General features: G+C 38.7%; 1 protein-coding gene across 1 annotated transcript; it reads left to right on the forward strand.

The window, feature by feature from the left end:
* Window positions 1-10429: 10429 nt before the first annotated feature.
* On the forward strand, window positions 10430-17334 carry LOC143626021 (uncharacterized). The gene is made up of 7 exons (XM_077096216.1): window positions 10430-10498; window positions 10595-10630; window positions 15573-15710; window positions 15799-15885; window positions 15999-16046; window positions 17009-17085; window positions 17184-17334. Exons 1-7 carry the CDS (start codon window positions 10430-10432, stop codon window positions 17332-17334), a joined length of 606 nt encoding a protein of 201 aa, XP_076952331.1.

Raw genomic sequence — 17334 nt, forward strand, 5'->3', positions numbered from 1 at the left:
GTGATTATATGTAAAAATACACATTATTTGTTTGAATTTGTGGAAATAGTTTTTTAGAAAAAATTGGACTAGTGTTATGAGATTTATAGAATGAAAAGTTAGTTAAATTGTAATTTTTTATTATATTCTATTTAGATATTACAAATTCATTGAAGAGAAAAAAAAATATTTTACATGATTCATTCTATTTCTACATGATTATAATTCACATTTTTACTTGCCTAAGCCCCTTCAAATTCTTAAAAATTTTCGAAGAAGACGACCCTTATATAAATCCTAGAATAACCAAATATATATTCTTAAATCTTTCAAATTGCTCAAACTCAAACCAACCAAATTACTTCTAAGGGGCACCAATTAAATTGGTTACCGCCTACAGTCATACAAAGAAATCGTATCATATATTCATATCATACCCTTCTAATACCTTATCTTCTCTCCTGGCGGCTAGCAAGAACAGTGTAGACCTACCAATTATCTATCTAGCCTATGGTTGTAAAAATCCCGACTAGGCGTCGAGTAATCGCCAGGTGCCGAGGCAACTTTCTTTAACCCTCCTAGTTACTCGGAATCGATCTAAAGTTGTCAACCTCCACCGCAATTGGATCTATTCGGTCAACTCGATCAGATTTTGACTTTAAAAAATTAAAAATAATTCATACTTCTATAATATTAAAGAATGAGTATCATTTTTAATGAGTAAAGTGCCATTTTCATCCTTGTGGTTTAACAAATAATGCGAATTTAGTCCAAAAAGTTTATTTTTTGCAAATGGACCATCCACGTTTCTCAATTCTTGCCAATTATATCCAAATCACTAACCCCGTTAAATTAAATCATTAAGTCAGAGGTAGACATGTCTTTTCACTCTTTCTTTATTATATGAGTAAAGTGCCAAAATCGTCCCTAAGGTTCGGTCACATTTGCGAATTTCGCACAAATATATATATATATATATATATATATATATATATATATATATATATATATGCAATTAGACCCTTGATTTTTTCCAATCGTTGCCAATTTCTTTCAAATTGTTAACTCGGTCTAAATTCAACGTTAACCCAGGGTGTCACTGTCCTTTTACATGTTTATTTACATTATTGAAGAGGTAGGTCCCAGCAGAGCCCAGTTGGACCCGCAAGACTCACCTTAAACAGGGACGTCTGCGCAATGACCAACTGCTCCAGCAGGACCCACCATGCTCAAAGAACCTTACGCGCAGTACGCCAGTTGTACCCGCAGGGAAAGCCTCCCAATGGTGAAGTACCCCGCCTGTTCCCGCAGCTGCGGATACAAGCCATCAGGGAAGGCTACCCGCACTAACAGCAAGGCTACACGCACAGGGCATTCGTTACTTCAGTTGTCACATGAAGGAATGAGCAAGGCGGGAACACTCCCGCCTAAATGAGCCAGTCCGTATGCTTCTGGAAGGTCTTTCGTACTATACCTAATAAGGTATGGGCGGAACAGACAGTTTGACCAGAGCAGCCCATGAACTAATCACAGGGTGACAGCTCACCGACAACAATACGAGGAGGAGCACCCTATAGTACTGTTTGTCACTATTAGCCGCTGCCTACTCACCAACCCTTACAATGGGACGTGCGCAGCCTACAGTTGGTGGAACAGTGCGTAGCCGGCAGTAAAGGAACAGTATACAGCCGACCTTATTACTGTTGGCCGTAACCTATCCACCAACCAGCATGGCCTGTGCGTAGTCCACTGTTGGTAGAACAGGAATACTATTCAGCCGGCTGTACCTGCTTGGAAACCTACCTTCGGCTATAAATACTCCAACACCTTGGAATGGTAAAGACATCATCTGATATCTCAATCTTATCTAGCAATCTCTTAATATACACTTATATTCAGAGCAATCTAGTCTGATTCTCACGTCGGAGGGTGGTCACAAGGAGGAACCCCCCCCCTTCTCAGTGACGAGCTTACGGTGTCTGTTTTGCAGGTCTCCAGAAGAACAACCTTCTCTGCTAGACCTCATCCGTGGGAAACATTACTTAACCCCCAGATTATCTATAATCTGCCTGTGGGTTCACTTAGTGTTTCTTCATTGGCGCCATCCGTGGGATTCGCCGGAAATCGCAAAGAAGATGAAGAGAAGAGTGAAAGTGTGGATTACAAAGAACCCTCTCCCCCTTTATATACTAATCGCAATTAATGCGATGAAATTAATGCGGAAGAGAGAGAAAACGAAGGTGCAATGAAACTATGACACGTGGCAAAAAGCAAGCTGGCAACAGCTGTTGACAGGACGCATACCATTAATTTCGCCGGAAATCGCAAAGAAGATGAAGAGAAGAGTGAAAGTGTGGATTACAAAGAACCCTCTCCCCCTTTATATACTAATCGCAATTAATGCGATGAAATTAATGCGGAAGAGAGAGAAAACGAAGGTGCAATGAAACTATGACACGTGGCAAAAAGCAAGCTGGCAACAGCTGTTGACAGGACGCATACCATTAATTTCGCGGCCACGCGCCCGAAAAATCGCGCCCACGCGCCTGAAAAAGCGACTGGAATGACCATGTACCGTCACGTCACCATAACTTCCTGCACGTCCTGACACAGTCAGAAGAAACCGTCGCACGACGTTTCAGAGGTTTGGACTGTTCTTATCCTTTCACCAACTCTTCGAATTTCAAAATTCAAAATTCAAAAAGATTCAAAAGTGAGCGGGAAAATACCCCTTACCTTGGCAATCAAGTAACCGTAAGACGGATGCGGGTACAGTGTTAAGGCAAAACCCTTCACATACCTAGCACCCGCAGGGAATTGAAGCCAAGAATAACCTGGCAACCAAGTAACCATCAGACGGATGCGGGTACAGTGTCAAGGCAAAACCCTTCACATACTTAGCACACGCAGGGAATTGACGCCAGGAATACCTTGGAAGTAAAGTAACCGTAAGACGAGTGCGGGTATAGTGTCAAGGCAAAACCCTTCACGTACTTAGCACTCTGCAGGGAATTCAAACCAAGAAGGATCTTCTGGGCCATGCTTGCGGAAACGTGAATAACATTCCCGCACGACGGGAACGTCGAGAACTATATTGTTTGAAACTCCAAGAGGGAATTGGTGGTTTTAGCATGATTGATCACTATGTCGAAAACCACCAAGACCCCATGGAGAATCCACACAAGTGGGACTCAACGCTCCTGACGTGCGAGGAGGTTACAAACCTACCCGCTTCACACCCAAAGATCAAGCAGAAAAGTCGGGAATTTCTGCGTGACATCAGGAAAACCGCGGGATGAATCACCACGGAAAACCGAAAAACTAAATCCTTTTCAAAACCCCTTGCTAAGTCCAAAAGTTCACCTCACTTATTAATAATTCATGAGAAGAACATTGGATTGGGGGGACTTGAAGAGGTAGGTCCCAGCAGAGCCCAGTTGGACCCGCAAGACTCACCTTAAACAGGGACGTCTGCGCAATGACCAACTGCTCTAGCAGGACCCACCATGCTCAAAGAACCTTACGCGCAGTACGCCAGTTGTACCCGCAGGGAAAGCCTCCCAATGGTGAAGTACCCCGCCTGTTCCCGCAGCTGCGGATACAAGCCATCAGGGAAGGCTACCCGCACTAACAGCAAGGCTACACGCACAGGGCATTCGTTACTTCAGTTGTCACATGAAGGAATGAGCAAGGCGGGAACACTCCCTCCTAAATGAGCCAGTCCGTATGCTTCTGGAAGGTCTTTCGTACTATACCTAATAAGGTATGGGCGGAACAGACAGTTTGACCAGAGCAGCCCATGAACTAATCACAGGGTGACAGCTCACCGACAACAATACGAGGAGGAGCACCCTATAGTACTGTTTGTCACTATTAGCCGCTGCCTACTCACCAACCCTTACAATGGGACGTGCGCAGCCTACAGTTGGTGGAACAGTGCGTAGCCGGCAGTAAAGGAACAGTATACAGCCGACCTTATTACTGTTGGCCGTAACCTATCCACCAACCAGCATGGCCTGTGCGTAGTCCACTGTTGGTAGAACAGGAATACTATTCAGCCGGCTGTACCTGCTTGGAAACCTACCTTCGGCTATAAATACTCCAACACCTTGGAATGGTAAAGACATCATCTGATATCTCAATCTTATCTAGCAATCTCTTAATATACACTTATATTCAGAGCAATCTAGTCTGATTCTCACGCCGGAGGGTGGTCACAAGGAGGAACCCCCCCCTTCTCAGTGACGAGCTTACGGTGTCTGTTTTGCAGGTCTCCAGAAGAACAACCTTCTCTGCTAGACCTCATCCGTGGGAAACATTACTTAACCCCCAGATTATCTATAATCTGCATGTGGGTTCACTTAGTGTTTCTTCAATTATTATTATTAAACTAAACTAAACCATTTATATGACTAAAGATAAAGAAGAACAAACGAATACCATATTGGATTCAAACATAGGAATCGTGAAATGTTATTTATGTAATCGAATAAACACATACTAACGTTGAAGTCATTTATATAAACCGGGATGCATCTAACATTGTATAAGTGAAAAAAAAAATAATACTTCATATTTCCTTTTGTATTTTTGAATAAATTGAATTGAATGTGATATAGGCTTAGGCAAGACTATCAAGAAAACTTTTGAAAAGGCTCCAGAATTGCTTATCCACACTGGTACTGAGGAGGTGGTGATTGGAGGATTCTCCAACCAAAATCCTCAAGAATGGCAGTTGGACACTATTTCAAAAGCTGCTGGCTATGAGTTTGATCATGGAGAGAACTATCACTTGTTGGAAGAGGTTGAGGTTAGCCCCAAGACGGCAAAAAAGAAAGTTTGCAAGATTTGGACAAGAGTTTTCAAAAGAGTTTGATAGGGATGATAGGGTTAGATATGTAATAATACAAAGATATGATGTTCATTGGCTGACCATTTCGTATTCAACGGGAGTAACGGAGGATATAGGCTTGAGAGGCTTAATCAATTGGGGGCGAATGTGTTAATGATCTTGGAGGTTAAAGGATTAACAAGAGCTAAATTAGGGGGCCCTTTTCAACAACTCTTGTATATCAACCAGGAGGCTTCTAACAGTGTGTAAGTGGAGGGTATTGCAACAGCTGCTGGTGGAAGCGGTACAAGTGAAAGTGTGTAAGTGGAGGCTTCTGGTGGAAGTGGTACAAGTGAACCTAAAGACAACAAAAAGGAGAATCTGCAAGGTTTGGACTTCTGTATTCAAAAGATGTTATGACAACTTAGAGGGAAGAGATGATGGCAGCTTAAAGGAGGTAACAACATAAAGGAAAGTGACGATGACAGCTTAAAGAAGGTGGGATGGTCCGAATCGGTTTCACGGGTCTAAGCATTTTCTCTTTACATAAACCAACCATATAAGACCCACGAATCATGAGACCTGAACCAATCATAATTGTTTACTTGCAATAGAATGGGTCCTAAGAATACCACTAGATGGGTTCGCGTTGGGTGTTGTGGATATGATCCATTTGCACACCCCTTACTGCATTTTAATTGAAAAATTGAACACCTTTATTAGAAAGAGCGAATCGTGCAATGATTTTTGAATATAAATAACTATTTCTGACATTTTTAAAGGTAATTGACAACCCGAAAATTGTTCAAACTTGAAAGACCAAAAATGCGATTTACTAAAAAATGTTTTTTTTATAAAGTCATATATGCCTAAAAATATAGCTAAAATATAATATTAGAAACCATTTAGTTTTTGGTATTAAACTCACCTTTCTTTCTATTTCTAAACTCAAAAGCATACAATGATGATAACTATTAAAGATGTCGTTGAATAAGACGCCATTTTGCATGACAGATCCTACCAAACCTCATCTTGTTAGATGATCTATTCATAAAAAAAATAAAAAAGAAGTCGTTTAAGATATATTTAAAACAATAACAAAATCTTATTATCAAGAACAATATAGTGCCAACCTGTTCTGAAAACGTTAATGCGGTTAGGGTTTGGGTGACAACTGAGACGACAACAAAAATACAAAAATGAATTAGGGTTTGGGTGCAAGAGAGGGGCTTTGAGTTTAAATAGGGTAAGTTAACCATGGTTATTGGGATATAAACTATGGTTAGTTTTTTTAAATGCCGTTATATTAAAAAAGAAAAAAAAACTGCTCACAAGTAGCAAGAATATACTTATACCGGTACCGATACTGTTGGGTCAAAATCAATGTGGTACTGATGATTTTAGAATGACAGTTACAACGCTTTTTAGCTTACAATATGAAAACAAACCAGTGGATGTTTGTTATTAGTATAATAAAGACTAGACACATGTTTGATTGCTAATGGGATTTGAACTATTAAATTAGAAAATTTTCAATTAAAACTATGTAGTTTTGATAGGTTTCTCGTATAAACTTAGATGTCTAACATCGTATTCACTTTCTCACATATATATTATGAGGAACATAAGAACAAACTAAATTATTGTTATTTTTTCAATCGTAACTTGCTCTAAAAGGAAAAGATAAAGTGATGATTGCAATTGATGAATCTCTAATGGATATTCTCAAACATTGTCATTTCTTCATAAAAATGATCACTCTGGCTTAAAACCTTGACTAGACTCAAAAATAATTTTTACAGGAATTGATACTCTATCCCTAATTCAAGCCAACTTATATCTCAATTCATGCTGACGTTGAGACAAATGGACCTAGTCAATTTTACCATCTTTAAAAGGCTATGTTCACCTTAAGCATTGCCAGATTAGGTGGTGTTGGGTTCAAACAACACTAATTTTTCGCATTTCATAGATAGTATGATACCCGAGTTTTGAACAAACTCTATCTTTTCTGACGATTGAGCTCTCATTGGGTTTAAGAAAAAACTAGAACCTGTTTCCCATTAAAATTTTACTAAGATAGTGTTTGGTATGTAGGAATAACAGTAGAAATGAAATGATTCATTACGTGGGAATGAAAAAAGTGGTGTTTGGTTGCTCAATGGTAGGGCTGAGCACGGCTCGGTTCGGTTCGGTTATTAGGCGAAACCCAAACCGAAACCGAAGTAATCGGTTATTTGAATATGCAAACCGTTCTATTTTCGGTTTTTCGGTTAATTTCGGTTTCGGTTCGGTTATTTTCAGTTTTTTTCAATTATGTGTTGACAATGCAATATTTGGGTGGATATTGGCAATGATGGATTTGAGCTAGGCCTTGTGCAAAGGTTGTCAGTTCGAATCTTGAGCCCACCCGGGTTTTCGTCTCACCGTGTGTTACGCCAGAGAGTTCTATTCTTGTGGTAGCACAACGGCTGTCAAGTGGCAGTCGGCGGTATGGTTTCCCGGGGGAACACCCAAGCCAAACTCTGAAGCCAGCATGGGCCCGGTTAAGACAACATAGTCTGGCCAGAGTGGGGCATCGAGACTCTCCAAATTTGGAGGGTGCGGTAGCCTAAATATATAAAAAAAGCTTCTATAAGAACGTTTTAGAGTACCACAGTCCACATATATATTAAATTCAAAAAACAAAAATAGACACGTGCTACGTGAAACTATACGAATACAAAGTTGCTAAATAGAGTTTAAAAATTAAAAAGCGTTAAAAGTTTAGTCCCAATCTTCATTTATCATCTTATTTATTTATCTTAAAAGTTTAGTTCATTCCTCATCATTTTGATAATCTTCATCATCATCAATCGGTTCGGTTCGGTTCGGTTCGGTTTTTTCGGTTTTTTTAAAATGGATAACCGAATCGAAACCGAAATTTCGGTTTTTCAAAAAAACAAAAAATTAACCATCGGTTAATGCTTCGGTTCGGTTTTTTCGGTTAATTTGGTTTTGATTCGGTTAATTCGGTTTTCTGCTCACCCCTACTCAATGGAATGGAATCATCAATTACACATGGAATCCCATTCCATCAAAACCATTCCTTCCCACCCTCTTCTTTTTTTTCATTCCATTCCTGCTTCACTCTACTTTCTCAACAACACTACCACCTAACCACCACCACCACCACCATTACCATTGGCACCACCACCAACTCTGCCGACACCACCACCGCCACCATCGCCACCGCCACCACCATTTTCGTCGCCGGAGCTATCACCGTCGCCATTGTAGGGTTCCTCTTTTTTTTTTTTGTTAAAAAGCATTTTGAGATAGAAGTGTTTTTATTATTTGTATTTCATTTCTACAATTTTTTTGGATACCAAACAATAAAAATTAATAATTTATTTCATTCCTATAGGTTAACCAAACAAGACAAAGGAATGATAATGATCCATTTCATTCCTTCTCTCATTCCATTCCCCCCCTTCATTCTATTACCTCCAACCAAAAATACCTTAAGTATTTTTTTTAAATAAAAGTTTAACTAAATAAAAATGCAATTATTAAAGTTTAACCAAATAAACCATTAGTGACTAGTAATCTAGTATTATTTCCATTTTAAACACGCCCAACTAGTAATTTTATATAAGCCCAAATCTTTACCAATTAAAAAAATAAGAAGAAAAAAAACCGGTTGTGTTATTTCCACATATAATGTGATAATGATATAAGTTTTGGTAACTAAATAAACTAACGAAGTAAGAGATAGACCAGGATATATACGATACAAATGCATTTAAAGACACATCTTCTTTATAATAAGTAACGAACTATCCGTATCATTTAGATTCTTTACATATGATAAACTCAAAAAATTCATTAGTAACCATCTAGAACAGTATTGTCAAACGTATAACTCATAATAATAATAAAAAAAATCATATTTCAAACATGTATTTGGTTGGTAAAACCTATGCATTTGCAAAACTCGCATGTAGGGGCGGTGAAGCTCCGTGACTTATGCTGATATCAGTTTAGTTTGACATGACACATGCACTAAACCCTAAAAGTAAATTAATAAACACCCAAAAAGTAACATATTTTATTTAAAAAAGCGACATAATTTTAATCAGTATTCGTTAAATTCATGACGGTAATACTTAATCGATCAATCCTAAAACAAATTAGTAAACGTCCAAATAAAAAATAATTTTTTTTTTAAGTATACCTGACGTGACACTTGGACTAGACCAATCAGATCAGAAAATAAGCTTCAATCACATACATTTTGATCTTATAAAATATTTAAATCGTAAAAACACCAAAGTTAAGGGACGTGTGTTGCCAATTGGTCATATTACGTCTTGGGTTAGAATTGTTTTAAAAAAAAAGTTGCTTGAAATCAAAGCAGAGTAACATTAATATATACATCAAGTCATGGCAATCAATATAACAATATACATCAAGTCATCAACCACTAGGGTTTAAAGTTTTGTTACATTGAAGCATAATAATCAATATGAGGTAAAACTATTATATTATATTAAACTTTCACTTGTTTGTTTTGTTTTTTTATTATTATGCAATGCAATGCTGACTGGACACTGAATGTACTGGTTACTGTTTAAGCCACCTCAAAGCCTGTTGTATTTCAGTATTTCAGGCGAACGGGGCTTGAACAAATTTTTTTTCCTTTTGTTTTCGAAAATATGAAATAACAATATAAATATAAATTAAGAAATAAATTTTATAATAAAAGATAGTAATGTATAAATAAATTTTATAAGTATATGTTGCTCGCTAGCTATTCGAGATCGAATCAATAATAGGTCGAAACGAGTGCTTATTGAGCAGAGACCGAACCTCAAATAAAGCTTGTTTAGTTTTAGTGTATTTTTAAGTTTTAACTCTTTTATGTTTTAATTTCACAATGCAGAAATCGAGCTTTAGCTCGCTTAAGGGTACTGTCATCAAGGTCGGTCGAGCAGAGCTTAGGCTCATTTACTGTTTTTTTTTCAAAGTATAAAAATAATTAAGAATGCGTGTAAATTAATTAATAAATAATAAACGAGCCGAGCTTGCTCTTTAGAAAAAAGCTTGAAATGAGCCGAGACGAGCTCGGGCTTGGTGTAGGGGTGCGCACGAGTCAGGTTTGGGTTTGACCGAGCCAAAAACCAAAAACTTCAGTTTTTGAACTTTTGAAAACCATTCTGTTTCGCTAATTTTGTTTCGATTTTTTTTATTGTCATTTGAGTTTGAAAATTCTGGGTTGAAAAAAAATTGATCCAAAATACTGAATTTGGGCCTAAATCATTTTGTTGGTTAATAACTAATTGATTACAAATTACTTAAAATAAAAAATAAAAATAAAAACTGAAAATCTAGAATTCGGTTTGTTTTTTTCGCTTTTTATTGAATGTTAAACCAAAAGCTAAAAGCAAGTTTGGCTTTTACAAAAACATAAAACCAAACTGTCGGTTTTTGTTTTGGTTTGGTTTTCTCGGTTTCGTATCAGTTTCATACACACTCTAATATAAGTACATAAAGTCCATAAGATGAACAAAAATATTAAAAAATAAATCAATCTGTGTTCTATAATTTCTTATAGATATTTGCAGTTGTTGATTAAAAATGGAACAATTTCCACAAAGACAATTGTTTGATGGAGCAATTTCCACTGTCTTCCCACTTAGGTTTGAGGTTGGTTTGCATTTTATTTTTTTTAATGTATTTGTTTAGTGTATGTGTTCATCATTTAAAGAATTTGATGAAAAATATTAAATTTTTCACTTGCAGGATGTGAGCAATATTCGTGAAGTTCCCGATAATCAGGTTCGCTTATTTCACGGATTTTGTGTTCATATGTTACTCACTTATCATAATAATTGTTAGGCCTGTAAACGAACCGAACGTTCGATGAACTGTTCGTGAACCATTCGGCGGGAAGTTCGTTTATTTAATAAGCGAACGAACATGAACACATGTTTCGTTCATTCATTTATGTTCGTGAACGTTTGTTTATTTATGTTCATTTATATCCGTTTATTTATGTTTGTTTATGTCCGTTTACATGTTAATAGAAAAATAATTAAATATTATCTTCAAGAGTCATCTACTTAATGGCTTTATATTCATTTAAGTGTGTTCGTTTATGTTCATTTAAGTGTGTTCATTTATGATCGTTTATGTTTGTTTGTGTTCACTACATTTTTTCCTATATGTTCATTTAGGTTTGTTTATCTTTATTCATTTATGTTCGTTTATGTCCGTGAACTATTCGTTTAGAATTTAAACAAACGCAAATAAACGAACACGAACATGTTAACTTTTTAATAAGCGAACACAAAAGGAGACTCTCGGGGTCACAAAAGGAAAGACAAGTGGGCATAAGGAGTCTTGGTGGTGGAATGACGCAGTGCAAGACAAGATAAGGGACAAACAAGGTTGTTTTAGGGAGCTAATGAGGTGCACGAATGAGGAGGAGCGAGTGGAATTGAGGGACAACTACAAAACGGCCACGATAGAGGCGAAGAAGGCAGTGGCGGAAGCAAAGAAGGCGGCCTTTAAACGGATGTATGAAAGTCTAGAAACAAAAGAGGGGGAACATGCTATGTTTAAGATTGCCAAAGCCAGGGAGCGTAGAAGGCAAGATCTAGGACCGGTGAAGTTCATAAAGGATACAGATGGGCATGTACTGGTCAAGGAGCAGGACATCAAGCTAAGATGGCAAACCTACTTCCACAATCTTTTTAACAATGGGAGAGCTTACCAAGAAGAACATGACAACACAAACTTTCAACGACAACAATCGAATAACTGCTACTGCCGACGGATCACACGAGAAGAGGTGAAGGATGCACTTAGGAGGATGGGAAGGTCTAAGGCGGTTGGCCCAGACAACATACCCATCGAGGTGTGGAAGTGTCTGGGGGAGGAAGGAGTCATGTGGTTAACTACTCTGTTCAATAGTATTCTCAAATCAGGTAAGATGCCAGACCAGTGGAGGAGCAGCGTTGTAGTTCCTATCTATAAGAACAAAGGAGACGCCCAATGTTGTGGTAACTACCGAGGAATCAAACTACTAAGTCATACTATGAAGCTATGGGAAAGAGTGATTGAGGGTAGACTTAGACGAGAAACTCAGGTTACGGTCAACCAATTTGGCTTCATGCCGGGGCGTTCCACCACAGAGGCAATACACCTTATAAGAAGATTAATGGAAAAGTATAGGAAGAAGAAGCGTGATCTACATATGGTGTTTATTGACCTAGAAAATGCCTACGACAGTGTGCCACGACAGGTGCTCTGGGAGTGCTTGGAGGGTAGAAGAGTGCCCAGGAAATACATAGAGATAATTATGGATATGTATACCAGGAGTGAAACAAGTGTCCGTGCGCCAGTGGGGGATACTGATTTCTTTCCTGTAGAGGTAGGTCTTCACCAGGGGTCAGCGTTGAGCCCGTTTCTTTTGCAGTAGTCTTGGATGAGTTGTCAAAGTCGATTCAGGGGACTCTCCCGTGGTGCATGATGTTCGCAGACGATATTGTGTTACTTGCTGAGAAAAAAACAAGATCTAAACATGAGGCTTGAGGAGTGGCGAACAACCTTAGAGACAAAAGGTTTAAAGATTAGCCGATCTAAGACGGAGTATCTCCACTGTGATTTTGGTGGGATAAACGACAATGAAGACTCACAGATCACAATTGAAGGGCAGGTGGTCCCGCAGGTAACGAAGTTCAAGTATTTAGGATCATTTGTACAGAGCGATGGGGAATTAGACAGTGATGTGACCCACCGAGTGTGACATCTGCCCCGATCCGACCCGACCCAGGTACCCGTTTCTCTAATCCGATCTCTTTCTGTTATGATTTAATATTTATTTATACTTATATTTTACTTTTTAATAATAATAATATGTTCCTCCCCGCCCCTCTCTCTTCCTTTCCGCCGTCCCGTCCCTCTCCTTCTCCTTCTTTCCGCCTTCTTTTCTCTCTTGTCGCTATCCCGCCCTTCTGTTTAACCTTTGAGCCTTGAACCCCCCCCCCCCTTTTTAACTCTTTGCTTACCCCTTTGGTTCTTCCCGCCTAAGGATGTCTGCGCAGCCTCGCGCGCTAGACTCCTTACAAGGAAGCCTGCGTGAAGATTGACTGTTCCTGCGTTACGCGCTAGGGACTGTAGTTCTTCCCGCGGCGCGCTAAGAACTATAGTTCTTCGCGCGGCGCGCTAAGAATTGTAGATCCTCCCGCGACGCGCTGTGAATTTGTAGTTCTTCCCGCGGCGCGCGCTAAGGTTTGTTCTGTCTGCCTTCGCCCTCGCGCGCTCAATCTTCTCGTGTGCGCAGCCTCTCGCGCGCGCAGCTTTCTCGCGCTGTCTTGTGTCCTTTCTTCTGTTTTAACTTGCTTGTTTGCTTTTGATATCTTATCTTTTGTGCTGTTGACCTAACCTGTCTTATGTCTGAAAAGCCACTTTTGGCGCAGCATGCGCACCAACCCCATTGGTTGGCAGGAAAAGTGACTGACATTATCTTTTGAGATCTGCTTTTCCCATGCTTGACCAGTACCTTTTCTGACACCTCCCATGCCTGTTTACTGTTCCCTGTCAGTCTTCCCTTTTGCTTTTTCTCTTTTCCTGCAGCCGTCATATCTTTTGTTATCTTTTGGTTTGTCTTGTTCTGTTTGCCTTGGAATCTTTTCCCCTTTTTCTGGATTTATGTCTCCTAGGGTTTCCCTATAAATAATAATGTTAATTTCCTAAACTACACACACAAAGCACTTAAAACTCTCCTGTTCTCTCTTGCTCCTTGCCGTTGTTCTTCCTCGGCCGCCTCCCTCTCTGCCTCCGTCTTCCTCCCTGTTCTGCCCTGCTTTTCCGGTAATATATATTATATATAATAATTTACTTATTAATTATGCTAACTTATAATCAAGACTTAAAACCAATCGTTAAAACGATAATCTTTAATTATAGGATAACTTTGCTTGTTAAGAGTTGGTTCTTGCTTTATCTTACACCGCACCGTTTATCAAGTGAGTAATCTCGTACCTAATCCCTTTTTATTTTTAATGTTTTGGGATGTTCATGTGTTCATACAAACTTAGAGTCTTAAACTTGTTTATGAACTTTAGTCGCGCAGTATCCCATGTGTTGAGGACGTAGACTTGGCTGTTTATTTGTATGTGTGGATCATTAACCGTCTTGTCGGTCTATTCCGCAGTTCTCATGGTACCATTAGATGAACACGGGAGAACTATCGTTTATGATTTTCTCTTTTGTTTACACTTGCACAGTTTTCTTGTTTTTGTGCTCAATTGGGAGCACGGATTGACTATGAGCTATGAATCTTAGACTTGGTCCCGATCTGATTACACCCTTGTTGAAAACCAGACATACACATGTTGCGCGCAGATTTATTGTTATCTATGTATGGTATTAAACTTGATTTCTCACCAACACGCAAGTGTTTGACGTTTTATTTTAACACATGTTCAGGTTTGCTGTAGCTACATTTGGAGCTTGTGGACACGTAGGACGTTTTCACTTTTGGACCTAGATTAAAATGTATCAAGACAAGTTATTGTTGTTCGAATATTTTGCCTTATAAAATATTGATTTATGTTGATTTATGTTATCTTGCGATTGCGTTGCGCGTGCGCGAATGAATATATTTATTAAATATTGACACCCAATAGTGTCACGAGTAATGAAACAATATGTGGCGCCCCGATGTATAATCCGCCTTTGGTCGGGGTGTTACACCGAGTTCAGGTAGGATGGTGTAGATGGAAAGCAGCCACAGATATATTGTGCGACAAGAGTTTCCCGACTAAACTAAAGGGAAAATTCTATAGGGTGGCAGTTAGACCTGCAATGCTATATGGAACAGATTGTTGGGCCATCAAGAAGGCACAAGTGCGGAAGATGGAGGTAGCAGAAATGAGAATGCTACGTTGGATGTGTGGGCGCACAAGGCTAGACCGAATAAGAAACGTTGTGTTTCGCGAGAGATTAGGGGTGGCGAACATAGCAGACAAGATAAGAGAGGGGAGATTGAAATGGTTTGGACATGTGAAGAGAAGACAGACGACGAATCCTGTTAGATCCGTAGAAAACATTACTATAGAGGGGAGGAGGGGTAGAGGACGACCGAAACTGACTTGGGATGAGAGGATTAGGCATGATTTGATAGACCTAAACCTCTCCGAGGACATGGTTGAGGATAGGAATTCGTGGAGAAGTAGAATTAAAGTTAAGGATTTTTAGAGAGAATTGAATACCTTAGGGCTTAGACTTAACTTATTTAGGTCACATACCATAATGGTATTTCCCTTACATATATTATTATTATTATTATAATTATTATTAGCTTTTATATAGCTGTTAAACTGTGATCTTATTATTAATATTATTATAATTAGTAGTAGTTTTTATATAACTGTTAAACTTTGATTTCCTTTATTTTGCTTCATACACATGTACTTAGAGCCGAGGGTCTCTCTGGAAGCTTTGGATAGAGGTACGGTGTGCCTACATCCCACCCTCCCCAGACCCTACTTATAGCTTTGCTGTCGGTGGGATTTTACTGGGCATGATTGATTGATTGATTGAAGCACAAAATATGTGATTGATTAAGTGTTTGCGTTCGTTTAAAGTTAAATGAACGAACACGAACATGCCCTTGTTCGTGTTTGTTCGTATTCGTTTACAGGCCTAATAATTATGCTTCAAACTTTTTTTTCCTTTTCATTATTGGATTTTTTTATTATTTTGTGTTCAGGAGGTGTTTGTGGACCCCGCACGTGACGAGAGCCTGATAATCGAGCTTTTGGAGATGAAGAATGAGTTAGCAGACAATAGAAGTGCCACTTGGTTTCTGCAAGACCTTGCAACCGAACAAGGCGCTGAGGGCAACATCGTAAATTCGCATTCACTTGTTCTATTTGTCTGTTTGACTATTTTGACATATTTGGTATAAAAACGTTTGTTTTATTTGTTTCGTTTAGGTGACTGAACAATGGGGCTGTTTCGAGGCTCAAGGATTAGGGTACAGAAACACGCCTTCTGTCATAACAACTGCAGCTACTCAAATGGTAAACATGATTACAACTTTGACTTTGCATATTGTTTTAGAACATGTTTGACTTTTAGTCGAATGATAAAGTCAAACATTTGGTTGTTCGCTTGTTTTCGCAATTTCTTGTAGGCTATCTCGAAGGGACGCCAAGGAAGAGACGCACAAAATCTTGTGAAGGTATTATATCATATATACCCTTACAAAGTAGTTAAAATATCAAATATACCTAATTTATTAAAAACAATTTAATAATTGACCATTTTGTCCTTTTTATTCTAGTCCTTTTTATTCTAGAGAGTGAACTGCGGTTTTCATCCCTGTGGTTTGTCCAAATCTACGGTTTTAGTCTAGTAGTTTCAAATTTGCGATTTTAGTCCCTGTGGTTTCATTTCATTTGCAGTTAAACCCGACCCCACTAACCCAGTTAAGTCTGGTTGTTACCCCATCAGCGTGCCCCTCACGTGAGGGGTAGTCTTATCCCTTTTTCTCCCCAAATAAACCCCAGCCGTAATTCGCAAGCCCCCTCACATGAGGGGCTGGGTTTATTTGGGTAAAAAAAAGGACAAAACTGCCTCTCACGTGAGGGCACATTGATGGGCTTAACGACCAGACTTAACGGGTTAGTGAGGCCGGGTTTAATTGCAAGTGAAATGAAACCACAGGGACGAAAATCACAAATTTTAAAGATTGGGCTAAAACCGCATATTTGGACAAACCACATGGACGAAAACCGCAGTTCACTCATTCTAGAACTTTAAAGTTTCATTTGTTATTTTTTACCCATAAACAATAGATTTCTCAAAATATTAGATTGCTTATCGTTCGATTATCATGCGATTATACCTAGTTTGACTACCTGATTTGAAACATACAAATTCTATTGTTTGATCATTTGACTTCAAGAGAACAAAAATAGAATTTAAACAAATGTAAAGGAAAGAGGTAGAATGGTCATAAAGTAAAATATTCATTAAAGTTGCTTATATAATATATGATATTTTTTTTGTTTGTTTTGGTTGGGCATATATCATATATGAGAATTTTTAAAAGTTTGTAACGGTATATATGAAATTAATCCTTTTAAAAATATTTTGTTATGGTTAAGACTTAAGACTAATTACTCGTGTGCTTCGGTTCAGGTATATTTGGCGAATCTGCGACTCAAAGGAGTTGGAACCGACGTGCTCATTACTGCATACAAGCCTGTTTTCATACAGTACGTATAAACTAATATCTTTTTTTTTTTCATAATTATGGGGGGTTATTGATTTTAGAAACAAATAATGGAACATGGTTTTTGTGTTGTGGTTGCAGCCCGTCTAGCGAAAGTGCAAGATCTGTTGGAGCCGGTTTAACCGTGCCTGCTGCAGAGTCGGGACAGACTCTGATGGCTGATGTTTTTAACCAAGTGGTGTCTGCATTTAGAGTAAATGACTGGAACCTGTTTGTTGCTGCTGCCCTTTGA

Source organism: Bidens hawaiensis, unplaced genomic scaffold (assembly GCF_021521415.1).
Source record: "Bidens hawaiensis isolate Kalapana, Puna unplaced genomic scaffold, B.hawaiensis_p1.1 tig00004282_1, whole genome shotgun sequence".
NCBI lineage: Eukaryota > Viridiplantae > Streptophyta > Magnoliopsida > Asterales > Asteraceae > Bidens > Bidens hawaiensis.